We start from the raw sequence: 22,002 nt of genomic DNA on the forward strand, positions 1-22,002 counted from the left end.
CCAAATTCCATAGTATGGCTTTCAAAGCCTTCCATATAATCTGTCCTCGACCAACATTTTCAGCCTGTAACTCCTATATATACTCTATGCACCAAACAAACTGGACTATTTGCCATCTCTCTCAAATATCCCCTTAGCTTTCTAATTCTCTGTCCTGAGCTCTGCTCTCTAGCACCCATCTGTTTATCAGACATTCTGCTTCAAGGAAAGCTCTTCCTTACAATATAACAAATAAATATAGCAAAGAATTGGGGGGAATCACCATTTTGTAACCATAGAAATAATAAAACTGATCCAGGCAAGAATCATCAGTTGATGATAAATCCAAAAGGTGATAATTTATGAGGAACGGGCTATTTCAAAGTATCTCTCCTCCAAATTACTTACTGAAGAAATTAAAAAAAACACCCTAACCAAGTAATCAAAATATCAATAAGGGGCAAATACCATGTGCCTCCAAATTTGATGTTTTAAGAGAAACGCAAATTGAGAACATTCTATAAAATAACTAGTCTGTATTATTTTAAAATGTCAAAATGTTATTTGAAAATGTCCAATGCAACAAAAGAAAAAGTAAAAGATTGATAAATGTAAAAGACAAAGAAAGACTACGGACCTTTTCTAGATTAAAAATAATACTTGATTCTTGACTAAATCCTGAATTAGGAAAACATAAAGAACATTATTAGGAGAACTAATGAAATTTCGGAATCGACTATAGATATAGAACATGTGCTTAACTTACTGAATGTGTGCTTAATTTACAGAAATAAAAGAGCTTTTATTCTAAGAATCCACATACACCCCTACCACATCGAAGGAATGCACCAATACATAAACCTGACAAGGGGAACTGATAGGACAAACATGCTGAAACACTAGAGGGCACTTAAGATGAAAATAAACAAATTAATAATGCGGGAATGTTCATAGAAACTCACCACTCACCTTACTTCAAGAACAAACACATGGATTTGGGTCCTCATGTGATTTTTCAATAAAGACTTCAAGTCTCTAATATTGACAAAAAACTAACTGCAGAAGTGTTACTTACCAATAAACAATTTAGATTCTTAGTTTTTACCAAAAATTCTAAAAACACACATTATACTGCCTTTTGAATTTTAAATAAACTAATAGCTTTATTCAACAAACATTGAGCGAATACTATGTGCAAAGCAGTGTGCTAGGTGCCATGAAAGATACAAAGATGAAAAAGACATAGTTCCTGCCCACAAAGAGCATATAATCTAGTGGGAGAAAGACAAATACACAAATAACTAGAATACAAGACAGTAAATAATAGAGTGGGCAGGTGTTGAATATGGCCTGAGTGTGATATTGGCCTCAAGGTTCCAATTTGAAACACTGGTGATGTAATGTTGGCTGCTTTGAAAATCCCATTTCAAAACAGCATAATAGATGTTTAAATGGTCCTACCCAAGCAGCTGGAGGCAAGAGAGTAGGCCAGGTAGAAGAGCTGTTTGAAAACACTGTCACAACTTACATACATGATGCTGACACAAGTATGTAGAGTCAGCTACAAAAAGAACATATATATATATATCATCTGTCCTTTGGTTAATGGCTATAGCTACTGTTTTAAACAATATACTTTTATATAAAAAGGAATTTATATAATCCCAGAAAAATCAATTTAAGGATTAATATTAATTCAACAAAGAATACTGCCATAGGCAATTTTCTTATTTACTAGTTAAGTCTTTTCCCTAAATATCTATAAAGCTCTTTAGCAATTAAACAGACATCTAAATATTGCTGAATAAAAACCTCTTATGTTCAGCCTTCTGAAGGAAATGGTCACATACCTGATAGCCTGATATAATACTATTCTAATAGCAAAAGAAGGCCTTAAAGAGATTTAAGGAAAATAATTTTTAATGCTTCAATGCAAATGGAATACACACTGATTACATAAAATTCAATGTTCTTTGAAAATATCTCAACAATAGCATTTGATACTAGTTAAGGCCAGCAAAATTGAAGTGAGAAAAATATCACATGTATTGTCTTTCATTGGTTTCATATATCATTGCCTATGACTATGGCAACCCAATCTTCTCTGAAAATTGCATCCATTAGTATTAATGAGTTTGATTTGCTTCTCGCCCGTATGCTAAAAACAACTGCTGACCACTTCATCTTGGTAGTGCTGTCTTACACAAATGGTAAAAGTAGAAGCACATTTCTTGGCTGCTTTTCCTACTTCCTGAATTGGAGGGTTCACTGCTTAGCCTGTTCCCTTCAGTGTGTCACTGTGATCCTGGGACCTCTGCTGCTTTCTCTCAAGGAAACGAGCTCGTGCATCTGATATGGACTTATCGTCATTTCTCCTTTGCATTTTCTTGAGGACTTCTTTCGATATTCCATCTGAAAATATTACAAATTAATCCAGTAAAACTTGAATTCTGAGATTCAGTGCTAGAAAGGTTAAGAGAAAGAGATGCCCTGATTTTTCAATGTTTAGGTAAAATTAAATTAAATTCTGCCCTTTCAAAAAAACCCGATATAGTCTATGGCTAAAAAACAAGAGCATGGAGGCTGAAGCAGTCAGAAAAACTGGCCGTATTCAAGCATTTATACACTACAGTTATACACTGCAACAAAACGTCTAGTGTCTAATGTTACTAAAAAGACTATTCTATCATCTTGGGCAAATTCCTCACCATTTCATTTCTCGGTGATGTTAAATAAGGATAATATAACTTGTTCCATCAATCAGCCTCAGAAAGCTTTACTGAAAAGCTTTTTGTATGTGTGAACTAAGTAAGAATTAAGCTTTCTGTCCTAGTTCAGTACCACACTGTTTATGCCTCCCAATTAGGAACCTAACATTTCATGGAAAAATAAAAAAGAGATGTTCTGAGGAAATAACTCACAAAATTTTATAAACCAAATAAAAATAACAAAGTACTACTGGGAAGCAGTATGGCATAATAGCTAAGAGTAAGCACCATAGAATCAGGTTACTTGATTCAGAATCCAGATTCACCAATTATGAGCTATGGGATTTTTAGCAAAGTATTGTACACTGCTAAGTACTTCTTCATATATAAAGTGGGGATATTTACTTACCTTATATGTTATTATGAAAATTCCCCAATGGGGTAATGCAAGCTTTTAGCATATGATAAAAACTCAATATATATTCTTATTAACAATGCTATTGGACAGAGGGGTTTAAAAAAAAAACAAGATTAACTGGAAGCAAAGAAGGAAGTCAAAATAACGAAGTCTGAGACTAATGATAATTCTTTGCTTTCTGAGTAGATAGAGCCAGAATGTAAGTCCTGTAACAATATTTCTGTAATTACATAAGAATTTGGACATTTATGTTTCCTGGACTATATAACCAGAACAAGTGATATACTCACCCTTTAGATGTTTTACGTTTTCCTTATTTGTCCATCTCCTTCTTGCATCTTCTCTTGCTTCACGTCGGGCCACACTGCTCAGGTCTTGTACATTAAATTCATGCAACTTGGGTAATAAGTCTCTCACCCATTCATAGCGAATTGGACAGACAATTCTTGCGTAGACTTTGGTGGTAACTAATACCTCATGAAAAATGATCCATTCAAGTTTGGTTTCCTGTTCGTGAAGCTGTACAAAAGAACTCACTTAGAGATGATAACTCAATAAACTGCCTTATTCTACATTAGGCCAACCAAATACTATTAGCCCAAACTCTTCTGAATTAATCCCTATGTTTCAATCAGGATAGAGACCAACTCAATACCTTTACAGCTTTATGTAACATAGTTATATTATAAACTTAACCTCAAAGCAAAAAGTAGACGACATCTGTATATCACTTAATCTTACACCTTTATAAATTTCTTCTCTTTATTAAAAATAAGATACTTACTGCTGAGGAAGGATGAATGTGAACTGGGCTCCCACGCCCATCCATTGTGCAAAACGTTCTCCCAACAGATCTAAAAACAAAACAGAAACAAAAAAAAAGGATAAAGATACTGACAGTACAACAAAGACATCAGTAGGGCACGGAGTCAATGAATAGTTATATGTTCTGCTACATAGAGTACCATAAACAGAGGCTTAAGTTTATTCAGCTGTCACTATTACTTCTCTACCAATTCATCTTAAACTATGTATGATACAACCGAGTCATTTAAGTATAAAGACTTTTGGTTAACAAGTAGTAATATTAACAATAATATTTTATTTGTGTATTTTTTAAAAACATTTTTTATTTATTTCAGAGAGGATGGGAGAGGGAGAGAGAGACAGAGACATCAATGATGAGAGAGAATCTTTGATTGGTTGCCTCCTCCATGCCCCCGACTGGGGATCTAGCCTGAAACCCAGGCATGTGCTGACAGGGAATCAAACCATGACCTCCTGGTTCATAGGTCAACGCTCAATCACTGAGCCAAACAGGCCGGGCAATAATATTGTATTTGTGCTTTAGATTTTCCAAAATACTTTCATAATAAAGGCTCAAAACAACCTGAGTTTTGAGAGCCAATCACTTTAAGGTCAAAAGTGAGATTTCAAAAAAAGTTAGCTAGCCTTCTAAAGGTCACAGAGCTAATGTATGGTAAAAGCAAGTCCCAATCAGAGGTCTTCTGACTTAAACACAGTGTTATTTATATCTCTTTTTAAAGATATAAATTATTTTCAGTATCCTAAAATCTGATAATTAGAACATTTCATGAATTTTTCTAATTCATGTTCTTAATTTCAAATTCTTATCCTCTTCTACACTTTCTTACATAAATCTTATTCCAAAAACTTGTCAATATAACAGCCCTAGGTCAATTGTCATTACAATTTATTTCCTATACTACATTATATTTATTCCTATTATAACCCAGATCAGACAGCATTATAGTTATTTTATATATCTGTATAGTACAGTGTATATTTATACAGTACAAAAATATTTTTTACTGGAACCATTTTGAGAATTAGTTCCCAACTTTATGCCCCATCATTCCCAAATACCTGAGTTTGCATTCCCTATAACCAAGGACATTCATCTACATAATCATAATACATCCAACAAAACCAGGGAATTAACACTAATATATTCCTAACATTTAATCCTCAGCTCCCACTGAAGTTTTATCAAATGTTCTAGTATCATTTATAGCAAAAGGATCTAGTTCAGAAATCATGTATTGCTTTTACTTTTAATGTCTCGTTAGTCTCCTTCATTCTGGAATACTTCCTCAGTCTTTCTCTGACCTTCATAATCCTGACACCTTTAAAGATTATAGGCTAGTTATAATTAATGTGAGTTTGTTTGTTTCAGAATGATTAGATTCAGGTTATGCATCTTTGGCAGGAATATCACAGAAGTGACACTGTGTTTTTATTATATCCTATCAGGAAAACATGATTTCGATTTGTTTCATAAATAATAATGTTCACTTTGATTGTTTGACTTAGGTAGTATCTGCCAGGCCTTTCCACTGAAAAATTACTTTTTCCTTTGTAATTAAGAATTTTATAGAGACATGCTCAACTATGCAAATAATTCCATTTGTCATTAAACTTTTAATTTATTAATTTACTAATTTATATGACTATAGACCCATGACTTCACATTTTATTCAGTGGGTTATATCATCCATTACTTTCATTTATTTTGATGCTCAAAATGTTCCATATTTGATCAGTTGGAGCCTATTCAAGCTGGCCCCTGTGTACTTCTGACATGGCCTCAATCTTCACTGATCACTTCTTTGCTCACTGGCAAAATAAGATGTTCTAGGCTCATCTTGTACTCTCCTGGCCTTATTTCTCCATAGAGGCGCAAGTCCATCATGTAGCAGATGGTTTTTCCAAGTCAAGATCTGGGCATTATGGTGTCATTGCTCCCAGTCCATCTCAGAGATAGGGTACATATGTATATAAGTATTTATTTACACACATACAAATACAAGTTTTATATATATTCACAGTAACATCCATTTTTATTACCCTATCTATCCATCCAGCTATTTTAAAAAACAAAAGTTCACAATGATATCCTGAAGATCCAACCCAACACCACAGAGCTCATTCTCATTTTCTCCCTTTTAGTACTTCCAACTCCTTTCACCATTATTGATATATTTATGTGCTCAATTTCTCTGTATACAATGAATCTCCCATCACCAACACTGTTATCCCTTTCCTTACAAAAATGCCCTCCTCACTCTAACACTCAATACTGAAAAATTCCCATGTGAGTGCTTTCTCCATCCTGCTCAAGCCCTCGCACTCCACACCAACCTACCCTTTAGGGATGTCATCCTCAAACTCTGGCTTTCACACCCCGCACAGAGCAACACCTCTGTAAAAAAAAGCCTTGTCACTCTGCTAAGGCACCGATACCCATGCTGGACAGCTGTCCTTCAGACTCCCCTACTGCCCCACTCGAGTTCCAGTATCCCACTCTGAGCCACTGCAGCTTTCCCTGCACAAGTCACAATTATGAAAAGGGTCACTGTAATAGCTGATCATAATCACAGAGCTTAAATCAAATCATCAATCTTTAATATTAAATAGTTCAATATTGTAGTCAAATATACTAGCACTTCTTTACCCATCTCCCAAGCTCATATTGCTTACCTTCGAGCTACATTTTTGAAATAGCCTGCACAAAGACATCTTCGTAGTACTTCATGTTTAGGGCCTTCAAAGGTCTCTCTTGGAAAATCACTTTGCTATAGAAAGAATATAGAATATATATATATATATACACACACACACACACACACACACACATATACACACACACACTCACACATATATATACACACACACATATTCACACAGACATATATATATATATACACACACACAATGGTAAATCTCATAGAACAATTTAAAATATTCTTTTATTTTGAAAAATCCACATTTCTAAAAATTCTGTTTCTGGCCAATATGGAGTAAGAGGGACCAGATTTACTCTTCTGCTTGAAACAACCAAAATAGGGACTTTCAAAATACTGTACATATACCAAGTGATAAGGAATAATGATCTCCAAGAAATAAAGGAAGAGTCTCAAAAAAGATGAACCCAAATGGGCCCATACCAAGACACGTCATAATTAAAATGGCAAAGGTTAAAGACAAAGAGAGAATCTTAAAAGCAGCAAGAGAAAGTCAGTTACCTACAAGGGAGCTCCCATAAGACTGCCAGCTAATTTCTCAACAGAAACATTTCAGGCCAGAAGGGACTGGCATGAAATATTCAAAGTGATGAAAAACAAGGGCCTACAACTAAGACTATTTTTCCCAACAAGACTATCATTTAAAATTGAAGGATAAATAACAAGCTTCCCAGACAAAACAACAACAACAAAAGCTAAAAGAATTCGTTACCACCAAACCAGTATTAGAAGAAATGTTAAAAGGCCCTGGCTGGGTGGTTCGGTTAGTTGGAGCATTGTCCCATGCGCCACAAGGTTGCAAATTTGATTCCCAGTCAAAGCACATACTTAGGTTTTGAGTTTGATCCCAGGTTGGGGTATATACAGGAGGCAACTGATTGATGTTTCTCTCTCACATTAAGGTTTCTCTCTCTCCCCCATACCCCCTCTCTCTAAAGTCAATTAACACACACACACACACACACACACACATCCTTGGGTGAAGATTAAAAAAAAAAGTTAAAGAATAAAATGGCAATAAATACATACCTTCCAATAATCACTTTAATTAAATGTAAATGGCTTAAATGCTCCAATCAAAAAACATAGGGTAGCTGAATGGATAAGAAAATAAGACCCATATATATGCTGTCTACAAGAGACCCACCTCAGAACAAAATATACAGAATAAAAGTAAAAGGATGGTAAAGATATTTCTTGCAAATGAAAATGAAAAAAAAAAAACCTGGGATAGCAATACTTAATATGTGACCAAACAGACTTTAAAACGAAGGATATAGTAAGAGACAAAGAAGGATAGTTCATAAGATAAAGGGAGCAATACAACAAGATATAATTTTACTTACCAATGTCACCAACAAATCATTAAAAATAAAATAAAGGGAAATAAATTAAGTAGGGGAAAAAAGGACACTTATGTAATACCCTTTGTAATACTTTAAGCGAAAAAAAAAAATAAGACAGCAAACTGTCCATTTAAAATAAATAAATAAATAAATAAATAAATAAATAAATAAATAAATTAAGTAAACCCAACAACCACCCCAGCATTGTCAGCCTTGAAAGAGATTCTGGATCAAGGAGCAGAGAAGGAAAAACCCAAGTGGAATCCGGAAAACTCCCTGAGTTAAAGAGACAGAGCTGAGAATACAGGAAGACCAAAACGACTGGCGTTCACAGGCAGAGTTCAGGAGGAAAGAGACCTTTATAGAGAACTCCAGAGACCTGTGTTCAGCTGAGTGCCGATTAGCACATGAATGTGAGGAAACTAACCAAGGCCAGGTAAAGGACCTCCGAGAAGGATAAGAGGTTACAATGCTTGGTGCTCACACAGGGTTAGGAATGGCGCCTGTTACTACAAGCCAGACTAGAACATCTCATAATTTATATGGTTTTGGTAACTCAGAGGGTCTTGTCCAAACGCTACTCAAGAAAAAAAGCAATCACCTGTTTAAGCTTCCTGATTAGGTCTCGAAGTTGAGCTTCAACACGAAATGCAGAAAATAAGCACCTCCAATGAATCCAATGTTTTTGGCACCAGGAGGCTGGAGCTCCACTGAAAAACAAAAATAACGGTATCTTGAAAATATCTTCTATAAGTGAAAGACAGTCTAACATCCTCATTTCTATTACAAAACTAGAAACCCAAAAGCAACTGTCAGCTCTTTTATGAGATATATCTAATTATTGAAAAAGCACTTTAGCCCTAGCCAGTTTGGGTCAGTGGATAGAGTGTCGGCCTGTGGACTGAAGGGTCCCGGGTTTGATTCTGGTCAAGGGCATGTATCTCAGTTGTAGGCTCAATCCCCAGTGTGGGCTGTGCAGGAGGCAGCCAATCAATGATATTCCTCTCTCATCGATGTTTCTATCTCTCTACACCTCTCTCCCTCCCTCTTTTTCTAAAAAAAAAAAAAAAGAAAGAAAGAAAGAAAGAAAGAAAGAAAGAAAAAGCACTTTAAGGAATTTGAAAAAAAAATTAAATGTGGGTGCCTCTGAGTGAATTAAAAATTCTTTGTAAATGGATATTTTATACACATATGCTCTAACAAATAGCCAATCTTTCCCTCATCTAAGCTACTTATATAGAACCAAAATTCTATAAGGTCATTTTCAGGAAAGGTTCAGGGAGAGAAAAAACACCCTAATATCCTATATAATAAAAGGGCAATATGCAAATTGGCTCTAACGGCAGAATGACCGGTCGCTATGACGTGCACTGACCACCAGGGGGCAGACGCTCAACACAGGAGCTGACCCCTGGTGGTCAGTGTGCTTCCACAGGGGGAGCTCCGCTCAGCCAGAAGCCAGCTCATGGCTGGCCAGCACAGTGGCGGTGGTGGGAGCCTCTCCTGCTTCTGCCACAGCACTAACGATGTCTAACGGCTTAGGCCTGCTCCCCTGAGGGCTCCCAGGCTGCCAGAGTGATGTCAGACTGCCAGCTTAGGCCCAATCCCCTGGGTAGCGGGCCTAAGCTGGCAGGTGGACATCCCCCGAGGGGTCCCAGACTGCGAGAGGGCATATCCAGGCTGAGGGATCCCCCCCAGTGCACTGGGCCTCTAGTTATATAATAAATGCTTACTAAGTAACAGTCACCTGACATAGAAGAATCTCACTAATGTTCACAAAAATACCTGAAGGTCAATATCATCCTGACCAAACCTAACTGTCTAAAGCAGTGGTTCTCAACCTGTGGGTCGCAACCCCTTTGGCGGTCGAACGACTCTTTCACCAGGGTCGCCTAAGACCATCCTGCATATCAGATATTTACATGACGATTCATAACAGTAGCAACATTACAGTTATGAAGTAGCAACGAAAATAATTTTATGGTTGGGTCACAACATGAGGAACTATATTTAAAGGGCCAGAAGGTTGAGAACCACTGGTCTAAAGTCACATAGTAAGTACATATTGGAGCTATATTTTAAACCGACAATTTCCAGTACAGACAACTCACATACCTTGATCTGCACTGCTCAAAAATGACAGCTAAAGTTGCAAAGTCATTAAATCCTCCAGCTTTAGCTGCCAGTTCTCGATGTCTCTGGTCCGCTTCCTTCTGATACTCTGGATCAACTAAAAGACAGTTGCAGAGGCAATTTAGTTCCATTTTATATCAAGTGTCTACATTCACTTTGTTTATTCAAGCTCATTAAAATTTGTCTCACCCTCTGGGGTGGAGTAAGGTAGATCTATATTACCTTTTCGAGGGGGCTCTAATTACTCCCACAACTCCTCTTTCTCTTTTAACCACACTTTGGAGATGTTATCGGATATAGCAACATTACTTCTCCCAATCAATTTGCCTTTAAAATAGTATTTAATACACGTATTTATTCTTTAATTCACTTTTATCATAAGAGTAACCCATGCTCACAGTAAAAAAAATTACATAAAAGTTCAAGGTTCTCCATTTTGTCACATTACCCACAAATCAATCCTCAAGGCTAACCACTGTTAATTATTTAATGTGTGTCCTTCAAGATATTTTCTATGCATATACAAGGATATGTATATAGTGATTTATTTTAACATAAATAGGATATATGTTCTGAAACTTCCTTTATTTATTTAATAACGGCTTCATGTCAGTGCAAATGGAATTATTCATTCTCAAAAATAGCCACCTTGTATTCCCCAGGAATATAAGAAACATAACACAATTTAACCAGTCCTTATTTATTCAATTCACAATTATGAACAATTAGACAGAAAGGTCAAATATGCAGAACTAAACTACTACAAACTTTTTACTTTTCTTTTTTAACTTCATATTGAGGTATAACATGCATTCAGAAAACTACACAGGTCATAAGTGTACAGCTCAATGAATGTTCACAAACATACCACACTAATGTACTACTCAATACCTCGATCAACACACAGAATCACCAATACCCCAGAAGCCCTCTTTTTGCCCTTTTTCTAAAAACAACCTGTACCCCTCCACAAAGGTAACATGTCCTAACTTCTAACCCCAAAGAAGGTTTTGGCCTGTTTTTAAACTTTGTATAAATATACTTTATGTGTCGTGTTTCTTTTGCTCAATATTTCATTTTTGAGACTTATCTGTTATTGACTGACTGGATCGCACTCGGGACTGATGTGCTCTATCACTGCCCAAGTTCCCCACATAACACTTCACCCAGGCTAATTTCCTTCAGAGTTCAATTTCTCAGATTTCCCAAGGATCCTTCCTTCATTGTACCACATCATACCACAATTCCTATTCCTTCAGTACACCCATCACAGCTACATTTACCAGAGGCACCATGTTGCCTGGTTCTAGGAAGCAGCACTTGTATAGACTACACTATGAATCTCCATAGCAGCAGTTCCTGGTATTAGGAGGAAAATAATCTGACTGAAGAAAATGCTCCGGAAGATATAAAGTCTTCCATCCTGCCCTGGCAGTGTTCTCAGTGGTTAGAGCACCGGCCTACATACCAAAGGATCTCAGGTTGGATCACCGGTCAGGGCACGTGCAGGAGGCAACCAATTGATGTGTCTCTCTCACATAGATGTTCTCTCTCTCTCTCTACCTATCTCTATCTCTTGTCTCTCTGTCTCTCTCTCTCCCACATCCCTCCTCCCTTCCACTCTCTCTAAAAATCAATGGAAAAAATATCCTCGCGTGAGGATTCACAACAAATATAAATATATATGTAAATAAAGTCTTCCATCCCAGGCTTTATGTAGTTTCTACCTGTTACCTAGGGAGCAACTGAAGAAAGCAGCTAGAGACAATAGGAGAGAGGATATAGTAAAGTTAGAGTCCGTATCACACACAGTTTGTACAGTCTAGCAAGTTTATCCTCCTACTACAAAAGTTTGACTATCCATCTTTACTTAACCAGTAGACTTGTCATTTTCTTTAATTTATTATCTTTCCCCAGATGAAATTCTATGATCAGTTTTATCTCATGCAAATAGGTAGATGCTATTGAGGCAAAAACTATAAATAAAAAGCTAAAGCAGCAAAACAAGGCTATATCAGCAAAACTCCCTTTGGGAAGATAATTCAATATTTTTCTATATAGCTATAAATCAGAAAACAAAACTATTACACAGAAAGGGTTTCAACAACAGTCCTCAGAGATTAAGTGGGGAAATAAGGCTGTAAGTATCACATACAAATAAAGTACCCTTTATTTCTAAAAATATCACAATTAAAATAAAAACTTTAAAACCAACCCAATGTTATTTTAAATTTGTTCTATTTTAAGGCTAAGTTGTTTACCACCAATAAGCTATTCACCACCTAAAAGCCCTCTCTCCACTGTCTGATTTCTAAAGCAATATATATAATAGCAGACACTGTAATACAGTTTACTACAGCAAAAGAAAAGGTTACTAAAAATGTTGACAATATCATCATCTTGATATTTAAAATCTTTATTCAATGTCAGATCTAAGAAAACTAGCCAGTTTTACCAATAGGTATGTAATAAATTAGGTAATCTATGATGACTAAGAACCAAGCCAGAAAGGGTTGCTTAACATGTTAAGCGCCCAGCCTGTTTTGTCTTCCGGACAGAAAGTATAGTGTCAGTCACCCGTGACTGACTGGGTGCTTAACGTGTTAACCTTTAAAGACTATAAATGCTCTTAGAAAGAAGCTGGAAAGGCAATACACACTTTGAATATAACAAGAGTCAGCAAATCACATGCTCAAAAACGGAAGATGCTTTCTGCAGCAGCTCAAGATCTTGAAATTTCAGGTTTAAAAATTAAGACTAGGTCATATATGTGTACATTACTTTACATTTGAATAAGAAACTGGTAGTAGTCATTGCCTTTAGGAATCAGACCTGGGACATGTTTAGGAGAGGAAGACTTACTTTTCACCTCATTTCTTTTGTAGTGTTTGAATTTTTAACTATATAATATGTTGGAAATGGTGGTGTGAAGAGTTAGGCAGAACCTCCCTCCCAGAGAAACATCAATTAAACTAGTCAAATTATCCATGTCTCTGGAGATTGACTGAATCTGTGGAATTCAGCAAGAACATTTGGAAGTATCGCATCCGAATAGCTAATATAGTCATCCCCCCAACTTTGTGTGAAGAACTAATTCTGAGGGCTTGGCAGTCTTAAAGTGGTACCATTTCTCTCACCCCGTTTCTTCTCTGTACAGAGGATCCAGCTGAACAGCTAATGAACGGGGGAACAGCTAATGCCAGTGCAGACCCCCATTTCCTTACAGCTCTGTAGTGTAGAAGATCTGTTCCACTGAGTTCAGTGGCTGAGTGGGAGGCTCCCACAACTCCCAGTTTCCTAAAGCTGTTCAGGTATTTTAGAATTTAAAAAAAAAATTTTGGGCAACCAGTGTGTCCACAGATCCCATCTTGCTAGCCTTTGTACTGAGTGGTAACAGAAGTTCCCACCACCTCCCATCCCAAGCTTCTGCTCCAGGAGGATCCAGGCAGGGCAGACAGTGAAGAGCAGGTTCCCCCCACCCCCCAAAACCTGTAAGTAAATAATACTGAACTCCAGTTGTATAGAGTGGCCTTCCACAATGGTATAGCTTAGTTCTGAAACTACTTTTGTATATTCTAAGGACAATGGACAATTTAAATATGGACTCTGGACTAGATAATAGCACTGTATCGATGTTAAATTTCCTAATTTTGATAACTTGACTTTGGTTAAATAAGATATTACCCTTGTTCTTAGTAAATATACAAGTAAATATTTTGTGGTAAGAGAGTACAATCTTTCCAATTTACTTTCAAATGATTCAGAATAAGAAAATGTATATTTATAAGTATATATGTATATATACATATACAAAGAATAATTAAGCAAATGCAGCAGCAAAATGTTAAAAACTGCTGAAATTAGATAAAAGGTCTAAAGGACTTTGTTTCATATTCTTTTTTTTAATTGATGTTTTTAGAGAAAGAGGGAGAGAGATACATCAATTTGTTGTTCCACTTATTTATGCATTCATTGATTGATTCTTGTATGTGCCCTGACCACAGATCAAACCCACAACCTTGGTGTATCAGGCTGATGCTCTAACCAACTGAGTTACCAGGCCAAGGCCTATCATATTCCTTCAACAGTTCTATAAGTTCAAAATTGTATTACAAAATGCTACCAAAAAAAAGGAAGGCTAATACCAGACTGGTTTCATCTATTTAAACTAGAGGCCCGATGCATGAAATTCATGCACGGGTGTGGTCCCTAGGCCTGGTCAGTGAGTGTCTGGTGTGGAAGGGCAGGTCCCAGCTGACCTCTGGGCCCTGGGCAGCACCTGGGCCCCCGGGCCTCCGCGCACCCCCCTCCACCTGAGTCACAGCACCTGAGTCCCCATGTGGAGATGTGGTGAGCGCGGCCAGACGCCGCGGGCCAAGGCGCGGTGTGAGCCTCTGGGCCACCCAGTGGCACCGCATGGAACCCGGCCGGCCTCACAGACCGGCTCCTGTGTGAACCCACAGGAAGCCTGACCTGTGCCTGCGGTCCCAGCAGCTGTGGCCCAGCTCACCCAGAAGACGATGCACCACACGGGTGCAGGGCAGGCTCCTCGCGGGCGCTTGGCACCTGAGCGCGGGGGAGGTTAGCAGGGGGAGTTAGAGTGAGGTCGGTGGACCCACCACATTCTCACTGCACCTCTGTCCCCATCACCCCCGCCCCCAGGTAGCCACCAAGAGGTCGCATGGTGTAGCGGACATCTGCCCTGTTCCTCGCCACCCCCTGGTGGTCAGCGCACGTCATAGCGAGCAGTTGAACTCCGGTGGAGAGGGAAAATTGCATATTAGACTTTTATTATATAGGATATCCCAACAAGGAAAAACGTTTCCTTTTTCTGGCCTTACAAGACTATTAGAATTGGATCACCTTAATCCAAATCCCTAGTTTTACAAATGAAAAACTGTGACCCCACCAGAAGAAAGCAAAGCTGACATGTGACAAACTAAGCTGTGTCCCATGATGACACACCAAGAAAAGAACAAGCAGAAGTTTAAAGACATGAAAACCTCAAAACAATCCTCTGAGGGTACAAGGGCTAAACTACCTTCTTTTGATGCTTGGGAAAAAAAGGTTAATATATTACTAATGTACTATACAACAGGGCAAAGGTTCACCATACTATCTTCCCTTACCAATGAAAGGAAATTAACTCTCCCTGCCAGGAACATCACATACTCCCTATTTTAAACAACTAAGTTAAAGGATAACAAAATGAAAAAACCATTTGTCCTCAGTTTCATGTCCTACAGAGCTAGGTATATGGTAATCAAAAAATGGTCAGTGAGCCCAGCCGATGTGGTTCAGTGGTTGAGCATCGACTCATGCACCAAGAAGTCTTTGGTTCGATTCTGGCCAGAGCACATGCCTGGGCTGCAGACACAATCCCCAGTAGGGAGAGTAGAGGAGGCAGCCAATCAATGTTTCTCTGTCATCGATGTTTCTATCTCTATCTCTCTCCCTCTCCCTTCCTCTCTAAAATCAATAAAAGCATTTTTTTCAGTGACAGTAAACATACAATACAATAAACAGATGATATATTATAGAATTGTACACTTGAAACTCATATAATTTTATTAACCAAAGTCACCCCTATAAATGCAATATAAGTTTTTAAATAATAACAAAAATAAATAAATAAATGCTCTGAAATACTGGAGATCTAAATAAATGGAGAAATATTCCATGTACACAGATAGGGAGACAATACTGTCAAGATGTCAGTTTTTTCCAACTTGATCTATAGATTCAATACATCCCAATTAAAGTCCTAGCAAGTTATTTTGTGAATATCAACAACCTGATTTTAAAGTTTATATACAAAGGGAAAAGACTCAGTATAGCCAAAACAGGGAAAGAGTAAAGTCAGAAACTGACCCACACAAATACAAGCAAATGATCTTTAACAAAGGAGCAGAAGCATTTTAAGGGAGAAAAGGTAGTCTTTTGAACAAATGGAGCTGGAACAAATGGACATCCAACTCCCAGAAGATAACATAGGAGAAAATCCAGATGACCTTAGGTATGGTGATGACTTTTTAGATAAAATACCAAAGGCATAACCCATGCAAGAAATAATTCATCAGCTGAATATCATTAATATTAAAAAATTCCACTCTGCAAAAGATAATGTCAAGAAAACAAGATGACAAGCCACAGACTGGGAGAAATATTTGCAAAAAACATATCTGATAAAGTACGGTTATCCTAAATATCCTATATAATAAAAGCCTAATATGCTAAGTGTCTCATTATCTGGTCATCCATTCAACCAATCAAAGTGTAATATGCTAATGATATGCTAAGGTCACTCAACTGCTTGCTATGATGTGCACTGACCACCAGGGGGCAGTCGACTGGTAGGTTAGCTTGCTGCTGGGATCCAGCCGATCGGGACTGAGCAAGACAGGCCAGACACGCTCTGGAGCCCTCCCATGGTCCCTCCTGGGCTGGCCAACCTCCCACGTTCCTCCCAGGCCCCAATCGTGCACCAGTGGGGTCCCTCGGCCTGGCCTGCACCCTCTTGCAATCTGGGACCCCTCAGGGGATGTTGGAGAGCTGGTTTTAACCTGATCCCACAGGCCAGGCCAAGGGACCCTACTGGTGCACAAATTCGTGCACTGGGCCTCTAGTACAAATATAAAACTCAACAATAAGAGGCACCCTGGCCAGGTAGCTCAGTTGGTTAGAGCATCAGCCTGATACACCAAGGTTGTGGGTTTGATCCCTGGTCAGGGCACATACATGAATCAATCAATGAATGCATAAATAAATGGAACAACAAATCAATGTTTTTTTCTCTCTCCCTCCTCTTTCTCTCTCTAAAATCAATAAAAAATTTTTTAAAGCCTCAACAATAAGAGAACAAACAACCCAATTTAAAAAGACCAGAACAGACACCAAAGAAGACTATACATGGCAAATCCTATATAATAAAAGGGTAATATGCAAATAGACTGAACGGCAGAACAACCAATCAAAGTATAATATGCTAATGATATGCTAAGGCTGCTCAGCTGCTCGCTATGAGACATGCACTGACCATCAGGGGGCAGACAATCAATTGGTCGATCAGTCGCTATGACGTGCAATGACCACCAGGGGGCAGATGCTCTGACCGGTAGGTTAGCTTGCTGCTGGGGCAGGCCCGATCGGGACTGAGCCCGATCGGGACTGAGCGAGATGGGCCAGATACGCCCTGGACCCCTCCGGCAGTCCTTCCCTGGCCCGACCGTGCACCGGTGGGGTCCCTCAGCCTGTCCTGCACCCTCTCGCAATCCGGGACCCCTCGGGGGATGTTGGAGAGCTGGTTTCAGCCCGATCGCACAGGGAGGGTGCCAGATGCAGGGCTCATGGCTGGTGAGCACTGCTGCAGCAGCACGAGCCTCTCCTGATCGGGACTGATTGGGCAAGCCCGTGGCAGGCACAGTGGGGCCGGGATGAGTGGGAGCGGCAGGTAGGAGCTGCAGGCCGTGTTGGACTACGGGTTTCGGCCTGATCCCTGCAGGCCACCCAGAGGGACCCCACCCGTGCACAAATTCGTGCACCAGGCCTCTAGTAAGCATATAAAAAGACGGTTAACAACATGTCACCATGAGGCAACAAATTAAAACAACAGTGAGATACCACTACACACCTATTAAGATCATTAAGATGATCAAAATCCAAAACACCAGTAACATCAAATACTGGTGAAGTTGTGGAGCAACAGAAATTCTCAGACTCATTGCTGGTAGGAATGCAAAATAGTGCAGACCTTTAGAAGGTCTGGAAAACAGTTTGGCAGTTTCTTATAAACCTAAACATATTCTTACACTATTCAGCAATGAATTGAGAACCTATGTCTACACAAAACCCTGCACATAGATGTTTATAGCAGTTTTACTCATAATTGAAAGCAACCAAGATGCCCTTCAATCGGTGAATGAATAAACAAATTCCATACAATGGAATATTATTCAGCAATAAAAAGAAATGAGCTCTTATGCCACAAAAAGACATGGAGAAACCTTAAATGTACATTGCTAAGTTAAAGAAGCCAAGTTAAAGAGACAGTAAAAACATTCATGGTTGTAAGGGGTTTGGGGGAAGGGACGCAGGGATGAACAGGTGGAGCACAGGAAATATCTAGGTCAATGAAACTACTCTGTATAATACTGTAATGTTGGGTAGGTGTCATTACAGATTTGTCAAAACCCACAGACCATATAGCACAGTGATCCCTTTAATTAATAATAATGTATCAATATTGGCTCATCAATTGTAACAAATGCACCAGAATAATGAAAGATGCTAATAATAGGAGAAACTGTGTATCTGTACTTTCCTTCAATTTTTCTATAAACCTAAAACTGTTCTAAAAAATAAAGTCTATTAATTGTTCTTTTATTTTTAGAGAGAGAGAAGAAGGGAGCGAAGGAGAGGGAAGGAGGGCGAGAGGGAGAGAGAAAGAGAGAGAGAGAGAGAGAGAGAGAGAGAGAGAAACATAGATTTGTTGTTTCACTTATTTATGCATTAATTGGTCAATTTTTATATGTGCCTTGACTGGGGAACCAAACCTTGGTGTATTGGGACAACACTCTAACCAACCAAGCTACTCGGCTAGGGTTAAAGTCTATTAATTAAAAGTAAACCTCTTCAATAACCTTCTTACCAGGTCTAATGAAGACATTTTCCACAGACAACATTGCTGCTATTGGAAGTAGTAGATCTTCACAGTCCAGAGAAGCAGCCTTTATTACTGCACATGTCAGATGTGGAGGGAGAGGAAATTCTACCATAGACAAACCCAATCTGGTCACATGGCCATTCCTTAATAGAAAAAAAAGTTCTTATGTCTTTCTACTTTGGAAGAGTACAAATGAAATGCTCATCATTCAGAATAAATCAGACATAATTTAGATTACCTTCAATCACCCCCATAAATTCAATTTAAGAAACATGACACACTGTAGTCATAGATAAGAAAAACATCAAGATAATAAATTCCTTGTTGTTAAGGGCCAGTACATTCAAAATCCTAAACAATGATGCAAAATAAAGTAGTATAACAGACACAAAATGCTATGGAAACACAGAGGATGTCCTTGAAGTAATGGAAGTAATGAAAGAGTGATAATTACCAAATCCTTCCCCATCACACACTCATGAGAACAAGGATTCTGGCTCTCTTATCATTTTGATATACCCAGCATAATGCCTGGCACTGAAACAGTACTCAGAAATTACTTGTTAAATAGTACCAATATTGAACAAAATTCATTTTATGGTATAATTTGTAAATTCAGAATTGTGGTGAAAAAAGGCTGAGGACAATTTCTAATTTCAGGTAAAACAATCCACTCAATTCAAACAAATTATTTTATACTTATAAGTAAAGTATTAAGAAGCCTATTTTAAAAAGAAATTAACATCTGTTGTGGTTGGGGTTTGGGGGAGGGGTTTTGTTTGGTTGTCTCTTTACCTGTCAATAGCATCACACTGATAAAGTTGTTTAAGGGCTTCCAAAATAAGTCTCTCATTAGGTGGGTCCAAATAAGGAAACCTGTGTTTACATGAGATATAAAATGAGATCCCATTTCTTGAACACAGTACGATTTTATACAGACTTGAAACTTCCTTTAAAAGGTTTTAGCACTCCTATTTTTCAAATACTCTCTCTTCTTTTTTTAAGGCATCCTATGATCATGATCAGCATTCAGCAAAAGAGGAAATAAGTTTTTCTGAATCATAGTCTTTGATTAATTCGAGAAGCACCTGTTTTTGATCTCCTTAGCTGGAACACCCTCGCCATTCCTCTTATCTGAATCCTGCCCAATTCTTCACAGCCCAATGTCAACTCTATTCTATTCTTTAGTCCACAATTTTATTATAAGTTTATAAAACAATGGAGAAAAATTCACTGAAAGTGCCCAAAAATTACAGAATGTTTAATAGTACTTCAAAATGGCTTTTGATAAAAAGGCAAGTATGTTCAATTAATTTTACCAAATTTGCTTTATGTATCTGTATGTACCAATTACTTAATTTCTCCTGAACTCTTAAGGCAAATTGCAAATACAATGCTTATTCATCCCCAAAATACTCAGCATGCATCCCCTGAAAATAAGGACATTCTCTTACATAACCACAATATCATTAATAAACATATGAGAATTAATAATATTCACAAAGGATAACAGTGGCATATAACCCAGCATGAATATATATACATACTTTTAAACAGGAGCAATAGTTACTTGATTATACCAATCTTGTTTCTCCAATGTAACTTAAGCTTAGTGAAAGCAAAAAACTACTCGATTATTACCGTTTCTCACAGTGCATAGTACACAAAGCTGGCTCTACCAAAGATGCTACAAAAAAAACCCCATGGAATTATGATCATTATATACCTTTCTTAACAGATAAACAGTGGTCACTAAATGACCCAAATAATATCAGCATGAGGCACACCATTAAACCAAGGTTAAAATATGAGCAAGGGCCTGCCTGGCATGGCTCAGTGGCTGAATGTTGAGCTATAAACAAGGAGATCATGGTTCAATTCCAGTCAGAGCACATGCCTGGGTTGCAGGTTCAATCCCCAGTAGCTGGTATGCAAAAGGCAGCCGATCAATGATTCTCTCTCATCATTGATGTTTCTATCTCTCTCCCTCTCCCGTCCTCTCTGAAATCAATAAAAACATATTTTAAAACAAATATGAGATTGGGGTCAAAGTCTAGTAAAGCATCATAAAGAAGCCTTGTGTATGGGTTTACTTAAATCTTGAGATATAGGGATATCTGAGCCAAATACTTCAAAAGAATTTCTGAGAATTAACCAGGCTCCATCCTAACACATTTTCCTTTTTTTTAAAAGCTGTCTACATACCTTATAACATCGTGTATGGCAAGGCACTTTAAGGTCAAAACTACAGATGTCAAACTAGTTCTCTTAATCTCAGGGATCACATGGTCGGGCATACACTGGTTCCAAAAATCTTTACTATAGATCCGAAAGCATTTTCCTGAGGAAGTCCTACCAGCTCGACCACTTCGCTGTAACGCCTCACTCCTTTAGAAGAAAGAAAAACAAAAGTCCCCAAAATGTTCAGCATGGAGGAACCTGGAGAGTATTATGCTAAGCAAAACAAGCCAGTCAGAGAAAGACAAGTATCTTACTCATGTGGAATCTAATGAACAAAATAAACTGATGAACAAAATAGATCCAGAGACATAGAGGAAAGGAACAGATTGTCAAATCTCAGAGGGAAGGTGGAGGTAGGTGGGTGGGAAGAGATCAACCAAAGAACTTGTACACATATGGACACAAACAATAGGGTGGTGAAGGCCAGGTGCGGGGGGTAGGGGCAGGCTAGAAGGAGACAATGGGGGGAAGATGGGGGACATATGTAATACTTTCAACAATAAAGATTAAAAAAATAATGTTCTGTGTTTCCTAAGCAATTCACCTCCCACCCTGAACCAACCAGAAATTATCTAATCCATGGTTCTTTGAACAAAAAGGCGTGACATAGAGACTTACTTTGAAATTGGAACCACCTCCAGGATGTCCAAGCCTAATCTGGGATTGTGATTTAACTGCTTCACAAAGCCACCATCTACCACATACCTAAGAAGAATGAAAACAAGCTAAGTTTCTAGGAAATAAGGAAAGAGTTGTTAATTTTCAACCACTATGGAATCTCCTTTTTCACCAAACTAACAACTACATGATGACTTTAACGTTAACTGTAAAACTTGAAAGTCAAGAAATTGGAGCTTCATACATTCCTGCTGGAAATGTAAAATGGTTCAGCCAATGTAATGTGGAAAAAGGTTTGAAGGTTCCTCAAAATGTTAAACACAGAATTACCATGTGACCCAGAAATCCATTC

At 38.1% G+C, this 22,002-nt stretch overlaps 1 protein-coding gene across 1 annotated transcript in view; it reads right to left on the reverse strand.

Annotated features, from left to right (window-relative positions):
- Positions 1 to 756: 756 nt before the first annotated feature.
- The window catches only part of DHX40 (DEAH-box helicase 40), a 36,626-nt gene continuing 15,380 nt past the window's right edge, over positions 757 to 22,002 (reverse strand). The window contains exons 9-18 of the mRNA XM_070393094.1: positions 21,651 to 21,737; positions 20,997 to 21,179; positions 19,587 to 19,667; positions 18,777 to 18,934; positions 10,112 to 10,226; positions 8,598 to 8,706; positions 6,607 to 6,701; positions 3,890 to 3,959; positions 3,396 to 3,624; positions 757 to 2,391 (exon numbers count right to left, since the gene is read on the reverse strand). Coding sequence (XP_070249195.1) covers positions 2,252 to 2,391; positions 3,396 to 3,624; positions 3,890 to 3,959; positions 6,607 to 6,701; positions 8,598 to 8,706; positions 10,112 to 10,226; positions 18,777 to 18,934; positions 19,587 to 19,667; positions 20,997 to 21,179; positions 21,651 to 21,737 — 1,267 coding nt within the window. The 3' untranslated portion in view covers positions 757 to 2,251. The remainder of the gene's footprint in view (positions 2,392 to 3,395; positions 3,625 to 3,889; positions 3,960 to 6,606; positions 6,702 to 8,597; positions 8,707 to 10,111; positions 10,227 to 18,776; positions 18,935 to 19,586; positions 19,668 to 20,996; positions 21,180 to 21,650; positions 21,738 to 22,002) is intronic.

The sequence above is a fragment of the Myotis yumanensis genome, unplaced genomic scaffold, assembly GCF_028538775.1.
Source record: "Myotis yumanensis isolate MYYU_CA2020_CCGP unplaced genomic scaffold, mMyoYum1.0.hap1 SCAF_16, whole genome shotgun sequence".
NCBI lineage: Eukaryota > Metazoa > Chordata > Mammalia > Chiroptera > Vespertilionidae > Myotis > Myotis yumanensis.